The 12,205-nt window shown below is 40.6% G+C and overlaps 1 protein-coding gene across 2 annotated transcripts in view; it reads right to left on the reverse strand.

Annotated features, from left to right (window-relative positions):
* The window catches only part of GUCY1B1 (guanylate cyclase 1 soluble subunit beta 1), a 42,698-nt gene extending 40,633 nt beyond the window's left edge, over nucleotides 1-2,065 (reverse strand). The window contains exons 1-2 of one of the 2 annotated variants that reach the window (XM_019733181.2): nucleotides 1,915-2,065; nucleotides 1,206-1,279 (exon numbers count right to left, since the gene is read on the reverse strand). In XM_019733181.2, the coding sequence (XP_019588740.1) occupies nucleotides 1,206-1,279; nucleotides 1,915-1,917 (77 nt within the window). In that variant the 5' untranslated portion in view covers nucleotides 1,918-2,065. Of the gene's footprint in view, nucleotides 1-1,205; nucleotides 1,280-1,522; nucleotides 1,621-1,914 lie in introns of those variants that run through there. The other variant, XM_074338400.1, reaches the window with a different exon arrangement.
* Between the last annotated feature and the right edge of the window lie 10,140 nt (nucleotides 2,066-12,205).

Here is a 12,205-nt window from a genome sequence, read left to right on the forward strand (position 1 = left end):
GGCAAAGTTGCAATCTAGGGCTCAATATTTAACCCGTCATTTCCATGGAAACAGATATTTGTAAGAAATCACTATCATGTAACTGCATAAATCCAGCTAGAATTGATTGCTAATAATTGTGATATATTTAGGGAAAACGTAGCATGAAAACATCACGTACTTGTTACAACAAAATGAAATCAGTGAGTACAGGCAATGCGAGTATGTAATAATGTGTTCTCCTCTGCCCACCCAGGTAACCACGCCTTCCGCCTTTCTTTGAATGTGATTGACTGTTATTCTAATAATAAAAATACATAAATAAGGTTTTGGTGTAGCTAGTAGGTTGTGGTCATCTATACAGTAAGTTAAATGCAAATTTCACCAGAATACGAGAGAAAAAGAGAAAGGCCTCTGTTAAATTGAAATACTTAATGTGGTAGCAGAAATGACCCATCATCCCAACAGGTTTAAACTCTCAGGTGCCTGGGGTATTTCCCTCACATCCACAGTACCGAGCTCAGAGCTCTAGACTGACATTAGCAGACTGAAACTAGGATGTCCGCCTACAATTGGCAGCCTCCACCACAGCAGAAACAAAAAAAAGGGGGGGGGGCGGAATTTGGGGAAATGAAATAGAAAACATTCCAATTTCACTTTATTTCAGAATGAATAAATGCACATGCTTCACAGTTGCTCAAGAACAGTCTCATTAGAAGCGAGTTTTAGCTCACTGAAAAGGGTTAACTATTTTTTTGTGTCTGCAAGGTGTGGAAATTTTAAACGAGGCAAGGTCTTCCGTTTGTTTCTAAGGCCTCTGGGAGCTTGAACGTCGCGGAGGCCTTTGTGGTCCCCCGGGCCCTTCTCTGCGTGGGAGCCGCCGGTCGTGAAAAGCCTGGGAGCTGCCGGGCGCTGGCAGCGCGTTCCCACGCTCCGGCCGGGTCCGGAGGCCGCAGTGACCCCAGGGGTCCCTTCCCTGGCTCTCGCCCTCCCAGCTCCGCCCCGCCCGGGCCACCCCTCCTCTCCAGGTCCCGCTCCGGAGCGTGGGAGCGCAGCTGCAGCAGGGAGCGGCAGGAGGAGGCATCTCCGAAATAGGCGCCCGCGACCGGAGCAGGAAGCGAAGGATAAAGCGAGGAGCAGGCGACAGCGCCGGGGGCCGCCTGGGGACCTCCTCCCTCTCCCACATGCGCCTCTAGCGCCTAGCCCGAGCTCGGGGACCCACTTACTTGATGTCTTCCCACACCTCCAGGCCATAATTGCGGATCACCAGCAGCTCCAGAGCGTGGTTCACAAATCCATACTGCGGGAACAGGGGGAAACCTGAGCGTCAGGAACCAGCTGTAGGTGGTAAGGGGCTTGAGGGTGAGACTGCTGCATTTCCTGCCAGTGCGCTGCTTTAACCTTGTACCCCGCCCTCTGGGTCCAATATATTCGCGGTATTCGCTGCTAAAGAGACATTAAGGGCGCAGCCACCCCCGTAAGAGGCAGATACTCTCCATCACCGACCTCCCCACCCCCATGCCACCTCCTTACCCCCGCTTACCTGTCACCGCTCGGAGGCAGGCTGGGCATGGGGAAAACGTGGGAGAGGGGAGGCGAAGCCTGCGCCTCCCTCCACTCTGGCGCTCAGCCTCCCACACCCGCGGGGCCGGCCTGAGCTGCAAAGCCCCGGTGCCTTGGGCGTCTCTCCCCTTTCCGAGCTCAGGAAGCCGGACCCTCTACGGAGCAAAGGCACCTAACTCCTCCGCTGAGAACTCGGGCGTTCCCACCTCCCAAGTCCCGGGCGCAGGCAACAGAGAGCCTGCTCCGGCGACCTGCGGTGCGCTCCCTGAGCCCCCGCGCCAAGCTTCGGCGGTGCGGCCGGGTCCCTGGGGCAGCCAGGCCCTGTCCAGCCGCAGCTTGAGGATCCGGCCTGACCTGGCTGAGAATACTCACCATGATGACTGCGCGCGGAGCCGGGGAGGCAGCCCCCACGTTGCAGCACCGCCGAAGGGACCCAGGCGGCGGCTGCAGTGGCTACAGCGTAACAGGACCGCGGCGGCAGCCTAGAGCTGGAACGAGCGCAGCAGTCTCAGCCGCCCTGATTGCCACCCCTTCGAAGCCAATGGCGAGTCGAGCCGCAGGGGGCTGGGTGCTGCCTCCTAATTTTCAACCAATCAACGGTAGAGGAGGGAATTCAGATGCTCTCAATACTGCTGCTCTCCAGAGCCTACCCGCCCCCGCCCCAGTGACAAGGCTTTCATTTGAGGCCATAACAATGACGACTGAGAAGACCCAGCTTTGCTCGTTGCATGAATTTTGGGGCAGGGGAGAATACAGCTATTCTAGTCCCACCAAATATATTCTTATGCGAAGGTCTACTCTCAGAGATAGCAAAAACTGACTAGGTGTGTGTAAGTGTGTGTGTGTGTGTGTGTGTGTGTGTGTGTGTGTGTGTGTGTGTGTGTGTGTTTTGCAATGCACAAACCTTAAAAGGAATTTTCCCTCCCGGTCAGCATCCTCTAGTTTATTGTCTTGCAGATAAACATTTCCTTTGTGGTTTGGTCCCTCAACGGTTTATGACAAACTGAAAACTAATAATATTGAGTTTCACATATTTTACTTTCAGTCAATGAGACTAGTTGAGTGAGCCAGCTAAAATTTTCAGTAATATAGTTTGTTGAGCGTCCTGTCAAAACCAGTTCTGCCCATTACCAAACTTCCCTACAAGATCCAGTCATGTTCTGTGCTTGGTCCTGGTGGGACACCTAGTCCAACATCATGGCCAGGAACCATGAAGTTTTTGTCCAGAATTTGGCCTCTGTTGTTTCTGGGAGGTAACAGATGAACTGGCAAATGTCCAGTAGAAAATGAGCAGAAGTTTAATTAATCTATCCTGCAGCCTATGATCTACCAGTCTGTAATCTAATGCCCGAAGGCCCACCACAGGGAGAAGATAAGAGGGGCAGGAACTGTCGATTAAAACTTTGTGGCTGAGGTGCATGGACATGGTTGACTAGGGTGAGGTCAAAAGTGAGGAAGAGAATACAAGCATTGTTTCTCGATCACCAGTGTGAAGTGGAACTGAGAATATAGTTAGAGAAATGTAAAAACAATAACACTACTGGCACTCATACTCAGACTTATCTTGAAACATAACTGGTACAAAATAATTATATATAAAATGAACAAAACAACAAATGACTTATAAAATATTAATTTCTATCAATATTGGATTAAATACGAGCTCTGACAATTAAGTTTGTGAACTTGTTACAAGGATGTTGCTAACCTTTTTCGATATCAGAGGGATTATTCATTATGGATTTGTACCAACTGGACAAACAGTTAAGCAAGTTCACTATTTGGAAGTGCTGAAAAGGCTGCATGAAAAAGTAAGACAACTTGAACTTTTTGCCAACAATCCATGGCTGTTGCATCACGACAACAGGGGATGTCTGTGAGTGAGTTTTTAGCCAGTAAACAAATAACTGTATTGGAACACCCTCTCTGCTCATCTGGCCCCCAATTACTTCTTTCTTTACCTGAAGACAAAGGAAATATTGAAAGGACAACATTTTGATGACATTCAGGACATCAAGGGTAATACGATGAGCTCTGATGGCTATTCCAGAAAAAGAGTTCCATAATTGCTTTGAAGGGTGTACTAGATGCAGGCGTCCATGCATAGTTTCCCAAGGGGAGTACTTTGAAGGTGACTGTAGTGATATTCAGCAATGAGGTATGTGTCACCTTTTCTAAGATGAGTTCACAGACTTAATTGTCTGACCTCGTATACATGTAAGAAAGTTAGGAGATGTCTATTGTCTGTTACTAAAACCAGTGGCTGGAGGGACGAAGACATTTTTTATTATGACTTTCTGTACCTTTTGATTTTTTTTTGTATACAGATATAATAATTTTTTAGCTTGTTAAAAAGACTTTTTTTCTCAAATGCTGGCCTGTTTTTCTTTGAACAGCAGTAGACCCATGCTACATCTGTCTAAATTGGGCTGTGGAGTCCTGTACCTTAGATTTTCTATCGGTAAGAGATTTGGGAGGAAATTCCTCTCTAGTGATAAAAAATGAGGAAAGTTCACCTAAAAAAGATGTCAGAGAAAATGAAGAATGAGCATCCCTGCCAAATTGTTTTCTCTCTCTGAAATTCAAACTTCTGCCCTCATTGTTCTTTTTGTCCAATATTTTTTTGCAGTTATCGTCATTCTGTCCAACACCGATTTGCATTTGTGAATACATTACACTGTTTTGTTTTCTGATTATCTTTTATTCACTCTGAATCTAAAGGAAGTTCTGTTCACTAAAACTTTGCCAGCTTTTATTGGGCCACAAGATTCTACAATGGATGTGATATTCAGGGAGAAGAGAGAGCCCTTCAGCCATGGAGGAACCCAATAGAGATCACCATGCTTCTGTAAGCCCCTACTCATAGTCACCACTGCTGACAAAAGAGCCTAGCAATCAGGTCACAAGTAGATTATGCTGTATTGTCAGAAACAATATATTGCACGCTCCTCTGTATGGCAGGAGCTGAGGAGAATCAGTTAGGAAGAAAAGCTTAGGGAGTGTCTGAGCCAGTCTATTTTTTTTTTTTTTTTTTAATTTTTTATTGGGGAACAGTGTGTTTTTCCAGGATCCATCAGCTCCGTGTCAAGTTGTTGTTTTTCAATCTAGTTGTTTTTTTTTCTGTTCTTTTTTTTTGGGGGGGGGGCGGGGGTGGGCGCAGCTCAGCTTCAGGTCAAATCATAGTTTTCAATCTCGTGGAGGGCACAGCTCACTGGTCCATGTGGGAATCGAACGAGCGACCTTGGTATTATGAGCACGGTGCTCTAACCCCTGAGCTAACCAGCTGCCCCTGAGCCAGTCTTAAAGTCAACACAATTTGAAGATCAGGCCAATACATAGTAAATAAATAAATAAATACATACATACATACATACATAAATACATAAATAAATAAGAAGGCAATATGTGGCTTTCCAAAATGTCAGATGAATGACTCACATTTTCAGCCGATAAAAATAAATTAGTTGGGTAAGTTAACTCTTAAATGTATCGTAACTGTTGTTTTCAAAGCTTTTCCAGTGATGTGAAAATATCAAACTTTAGGTTGGGGGGATGTTCTTAGGTCTGTGTATGTGTTTTTCAAAGCTTTGGTGTTTTGCCAGTATTTTCTACCGTGGAACCAGGGCTTCTATTTTTGGATCATTTCATGGAGCAGGGTGTTCTTTAATTTCAACCTTATACAATGATTTGCTTTATATCCATACACTTCTTTTATCTGCATAGCTCAGAGCCAGATTATTGTTTCTTTGTGAATCTTCTGTGCCAACGCTAGTTGGGCACACCATAATGATACCTCTTGTGACTTTCGCTAATATAATCACTCAATACTTAAAGCAAGGAATTCAGATTGCTTACGAGCAAAAAGAAAATTGTGTTCTTAATGACACATTAATGATGTGGTTTTGGATTAATGGGGAAAAAAGGGGATTTCATAATTCAGATTCCTAAAGAGGTGACATTCAGATATTATTTTAATTTGCAAATTTAGCCACGTGAAAGGGTACTAAATATTAAAAGAGGGACTTTTTAAATTTACTTTTTCTATGCCAAGTTCTTTTAAGTGTTTATCCTGCCATTATAATTTATAAACAAATAAAATGCAGTCAGAGAGATAGAGATATAGAGAGAGAGCCAAAAAAAAGGTATACACATTTTAAGAAAGGAAAAAACTGTATTAAAATTGTAATACTCAATATATACCAACAACAAAAAATGAATACAAGTCATGTGTATACATTTTTTGGCACCCCCAGTATGTATATATAATGTTTTAACTCTAAGTAAATGGAAATCAATTAAAGAGAGTTAGGGATGATGGTTAGTATTGATGTTATAATAACTAAAAACATTAATCAACTTTAATTAAATAAAAATATTTTTTCTTCCTGAGAAAATCTTACGAAAACTGGATTTAGCTCTAATGTTATGCTTTCAGAGTCAAGCTGATTAATAGAGAAACAAATTTATATGTGGCTGGAAAAGATTATCAGACCTTTTTATAAGGCTAGATCTACCATCATTATGTCAAAGATTCATCCACTTTGAGCACTGAAAGGTATTTTAAAGTTCACAGTGTAAAAATTTATTTTTCTATATGAGGAAAGCTTTTATGCATTTTGTTTTGTTAGGGAACAATGAAAAATTAAAATCTTAGCCAAGAAGTAATAATTAGTAATGAATTATGTCAGAAGCCCTGGAAAATTTTAAGATTCCCATGAAACCAGAGCTAGATATACTTTCCTGTCTCACCTAGTGGCAGTTGGAATCCAACACTTGAACTACACATGTCTATTTCAAGACAGTCCACACCTCTTAAAAGCCTCTAGATACTGCATTAAAGTACTGCTTTTTTCTAGTCTGTATCCAATTGCATATTGAATATTGCTGATACAAAAGGAAATAGGGGAGAATGAGAGCCATTGATTTATACCTTCTATAGGGTTTTTGATAAGGGTCAAATGAGTTAACACACATGAATGCATTTTATAGACAGTACAATTTAATGCACATTGGATTTGCTATCTTTATTATACGATTCTCTGTCTGAAATACATGAATTTTGAATATTATTCATGTGAGAAAATACCATGAAGGGGTAAGAGAATGAGATTCAGAAGATTTCTGGGTTTTGGCCTCACTGTGGACACGATACTAAACTTCTCTAAACCTCTGAAAATAAGGGAATCGTGGAGATGAAATCCGATAATCCATGTAAAGGATGTATTACAGTGCTTGACACATGGCAAATGCTCACCAAATGTGAACTTTATGATCCATTTAAGAAATAGGTATATAATAATGTAAAGAGTCCATTTTCATAGGTGTGGGGTTTAAGATAATGCTTAAATCCCACAGTGGTATTGTAGAGACTGCAAAGCATGGTTTCCTGATCCCTTCCTTTATTATCAGTCCAACCGCACAGATAGGAGCCACTGTCAGCAGAATAAAGCAGCTCTAGATTTGTTCCCTTCTGTTATCCCAGGTGAATGAAAATCAAACCACACAGAGGTATGTTTTTCTGTGCATTCACTTATTTTGAACTGTTCTTATTTCTTTCTTCTTTGTACTCTGTTGCTTTCATTTTCATCCCTGCCAAGAAACCAGTAAAAAACCCCACAAATAATTGGTCATAATTTCCAAGGCTATTCAGTCCTACTTTGCGGGCCTTCTATGGAAATCTTTGGTTTTTCCAGTCTAACCAGGGTAAAGATGATTTTAGTGAAATCAAGAGTTTTCTCACATGAAAAAAAAAAAAAAAAAAAGATACAGTAAAGTGAACTGAGTTGGAAAGTCCTGAGCTGTGAGGTAGATCTTCCCACATATGTAACATTAGGTATGCTGTAGTAGACAGAATAATGCCCTCCCCTCGCCACCTCTCAACCCCACCTCAAGATGTTCTTGCACTAATCCCCGAGCCTGTGAATATGTTCCCTGAGCCTGTGAATCACAAAGGTCCTTATAGGAGAGAGGCAGGAGTGTCAAAGTCAGAGAAGATGTGATGATAGAAGCAAAGGTCACAGGGATGTAAGGAAGGATCCATGAGCCAAGGAATGCAAGAGACCAGTAAATGCTGGAATAGGCAAGAAAAGGATACTTCCCTAGAGCGTCAGAAGGAATGCAGCCCTGCTGACCTTGATTTTAGGACTTCTGACCTCCAGAATTGTAAAGTAATAAATGTGTGTTGTTTAAAGTCATTCCATTTCTAGTAATTAGTTATAGCAGCAATAGGATACGAATAGTATGTGTTGAGTATATTTTCTGAACCAAATTCTGAAATGTCTCCAAGACCTTATTAAGGACTGAATGCTTGTGTCCTCTAAAATTCGTATGTTGAAGCCCTACCTAATCTTCAATGTGAAGGTATTAGGGCCTTTGGGAGGCAATAGATTTAGATGAGGTCATGTAGGTGGGGCCCTTATGATGGGATTAGTGTCCTTATAAGAAAAGAAAGAGTCTGTTCTGTGAGGACACAGCAAGCCAGGAAGAGGTTCCTCACCAGGAACCGAATCTGCCAACACCTGATCTTGGATTCCCAGCCTCCAGAAGTATGAGAAGTAAACGTCTGTTGTTTAAGCCACCCAGTTGACAATATGATGTTATAACAGCCCAAGCTGACTAGGACAGACCTATAAGTTACATTTCTATATTGATCTTTCAGAGATGTCAATAACAGAAAGTCTCCCACTCTATTCCACACATATCCTATTACTATACGTACCTACCTTTTGTTCTCCTGTTGACAATGTTGTGTTTCACACATGCATTATACTGCTGTAGCTTATGTATAATGTAGGACACTGCCCCTTTTTCCCCCAATGTATAGCCAAAGCATTCTTTGAAAGAAGGATCCCAGAATTAATTGTCATGGAAATTGTTGGGCTCTTTATCAAAGTTCTGCATCGCAAGCAAAAGAAATTAGCTGTGGGCTGACTTAAATAGAAAAGAAACATGAGAATATTGAGTATTCACAAAATCATAAAGACTGGAAAGTTAATGGGAAAAACATAAATTACGTATAATTCTATTCATATTTCAATACCCAAAAGATATTGATTTGAGTCTGTTGTATTGCATATGTGTCTAGATTTTTTTGAGAAGGGTGATGTTTTACAAATAAATAGCATTATATAATAGTTTTTGATTTGGGGAGTCAAAAATTATCTTTGCTCTTTGTTCTGGTAGGCGCATTTAAGCCTCTAACGTTGTTTTTTCCTAACTTCTCACTGCTAGAAACACTTTTTCCACCACCATTAAAATCCTTGGTCTGTTTCCCAACATTAATTCATTTCTCCATTTTGTTCACTACATTTGAACATCAGGAAAACGTAGGGGGGAGTAGTTCATCCTGGGAGTTGAGAATGAGGTTTGAGAAAAATCCAGAAGTGCAGCTAGAAGGCTGGGAAAGGAAAAGGGGAGCAGCATATGAAACTATTGAACTTGGGGATAAGGAAAAAAACCCAGAGCAGAAGATGAGTCATATTTCAGTGATGAGCCTGCCAATAAAAATTAAAAGATTGTTTGTCATGGATTGTGCTAAAGATACTGATCATACAGTTGAAAGTAAATGCAGTAAAAGCTCATTTGGTTGGCTTTTCTAGATCTCAATTCTACCAGTTCGTCTTCTAACCTATGGCTCAGCTATTTCTCTTTGGCACAGGTACTTGGTGACTGCCATTTATGTTCGTCCCAGATGTACGAGTAAGTAACCCAATGGTATATGGGTGGTCCAGTTGGTGTCTTTTACTTCATCTAAAGTTGGGGGAAATTCCATAGCACCATTCTAACTATGGCTCTCATCACTGGAACAACTGCTTACAGAGTTTGCATAAACAGTCAGCTATCCCTCCAGGAAGCTTCCCTGAGTAATCAAGGAAACTCACTCTGGAGAGATCTCTGTAGCCATCTGCAGGCCTCATGACCATGGTGTTGCACTGAATCCTTGAAGAGCTTTTGTCCCTTTCTCCTTTCCCAATGCTGAGCTTCCATATAAGTACAGTCCCAGGTTGCACATGGTGCTCCTGGAAAGAAAGTGTTGTTTACCATTTTCGGAATCCCCAACGCGGATTCAGGTAGGATGCACTAGTTGACAATACCTCCTCTGTCGCTTCCCAGAAAGCTGGTAGACATTAGGGTTCCCAGTTCAGTATGAATAAATGAATCTATGCTTTGCTCGAGGAGGCCCTCGCTGAGCGCAATTGTCCCAGCCTGTCCTACAGATCCATGACAGCAGCCTATGGCATTCATTAGGCCCATAAAATGACTGAGCAGTAGCTCCAGGAACGGGGCGAGAGACAGGTAGCTTGTGTAGGATATGCATGAGCTATTAACAATAGCTTTTTGAAATTGGATTTTGGCTACATTGACCTATGCATAGCAAAAACCTGAAATCATGATTATTGGTCCTGTGTTTCCACCCGTTATGTTGGTTTCCTCTCTCTGTATCAGAATAAACATATTTGTATTACTTTGAATAATACTGTTTTTATTTGAGTCAATGGTTCACTTTGTTTTTAAATAGAACTCATTTTAAATTTTAAGAAGGCTTTTATTTAAACACTTTTATTACAACATTCATGTGGCAGCAATATCTAACAAGCTTCTGAGACACAGGATAACTTTTTGATAGGCTTTGCAACACTTCCAGAAGCAGAACTCAAAATAAACATGTTATTTAAAGAAACTGTGAAAGTTACAATAAAGGGAGTGTTGTTAATATCAAGAAGATTTTCAATGCAAGGTCCAATAGCATCCTCTTTTACACAGAGAAAAAATGAAAAAATATACTTAAATTAGGGGGCAAATTGGAATACCAATAGCAATGCACATTTACCAAAAGCTAGAGAAAATGTGTTGAGAGATGTATTAAATATTTGCTGAAAAGAAAATTTTAGTTGCTTGTATGTGAAGCCCCATGAATCATTCCACAGAATAGGAGAAACACACAGACACACACACACACACACACACAGACACACGCACACACACTTCCTTTATTCCTCAAAAATGGAAAGCGGTCTCATCTAAACAAAAAGTCACAGACTTTTCCCAGTTATTTACTCTCTTCTCATTTCAAAGGTTATTTGCTATTTCCCCCCTCTAAATAATATATTCTTAGTTTGAAGGTCTATGCTACCACACTGGGGTGGCCTACGTGTAGTCTCTAGGGAGTCCTTAAACCTCTAGAATTATGTACATAGAAGTCTTGAGTTGGAAGGTCATATGCACGTTTTTGGAGGAGTGATGGCCTATATCTTTTATCCAGTTCTCAAAATAACAGGTGACTCAAAGAAAGTGAAGATCCACTAGCCAATTGTAGCAGTTTCCAAAATAAAATATAAAGATGATACACTAGATAAGAGAAGAAAACACTGGGATTTCTATTTATATTCATGTTCACTTAAAAAATAAAAGAAACTTTACTACTATATCGTAGGATACAAGTTTGACAGTAGCATATTATATTTATTAATCATAAACACTAATACTAGTTATATTACAATTTTTTAAATATTCATAATGTATTGTCCATGTACTAAAATATTTTATGCGTAGTGGGCAGGAATCCAAAAGGTTGGAGAAGACCTCTCTAGAGTAGTGGATATCATTTCTGTTATAAGATTTTGCAGGGCATCTTTAATGTACATGTGGGAAGAGGTGAAGGAGCAGTTAATTCTCAAACACTAATATATATTTTATTTGCTTCAGTTTTGCAAGATGCAAGTTATTTGGGGAAGAAGGCAGCTCATTGTGATGGAACAGTGTCTGGAGGCTGCCCATCCCTAAGTCACTGGGCAATACTATTTCCAAAGGCACAGAACTCCATGACCAGTAGCACTATAATTTCTGAAAAGGCCTGTTTGTCACTTTTATTCCAGGTGTGGAATACACTGGATTGTCCAACTTCTATAATAGCTTTTTTTGTTTCTATTTGTTTTGTTTTAATTTTCTTTGAGGCCACTTCCTATTTCTTTCCTCAACACAGATGGGTTTGGCAACATTTCAGACTAAACAGACATCTTAGTGGATGCTTTCAGATTTGAGTATTATGCAAAGTCCTTTTCTGCCAAGCAATTTTGTTCACAATCTGTAAGGTTTATTGGCAATTTAATATTGTGACATTAAGTACTTAAAAAATTGAAAGGCAGCACAACCTTATCCAAAATATTCTACCAGAATGTCTGAGATTTAGTCCTACTAGATCTGCCGTTTAATTTTGTCCTGGTTTCTATCCCAATGTGTAAATCTAAAATATTAACATTTTCCTGAAACCAAGTTTATCATGATGGAAAAGAATCAGCACTGATGACAAAAGAAGCCTCGCTTTCAGAATATCACTTCCTCTTCTCTCCCCCTTTGCTCAGTTTAAAAAAAAGAAAAGAAAAGAAAAACAGAATCTATGCCCTTATGCTATTTTTTGGCATGCCCTGAATATGGGAATAAATGGGCATAAAGAAGAAAATAAGAGAATAGTTTTGGACGAAAAAGTGTGTAGATTCCATGAGCTAGCCAAAATAAATGAAGGCATGACAAATTTAAAGCTACTTAAAGAGAAATATAGATGGCAATGAAATGTAAAACGTTTGTCATAGCTTAAAGAATATTAAAGGAGTACACATCATCAATATAATAAAAAAGCATTGAAAAGGGAGCCACACTATCTAAA

The sequence above is a fragment of the Rhinolophus sinicus genome, linkage group LG07 (genome assembly GCF_036562045.2).
Source record: "Rhinolophus sinicus isolate RSC01 linkage group LG07, ASM3656204v1, whole genome shotgun sequence".
Classification (NCBI taxonomy): Eukaryota; Metazoa; Chordata; class Mammalia; order Chiroptera; family Rhinolophidae; genus Rhinolophus; species Rhinolophus sinicus.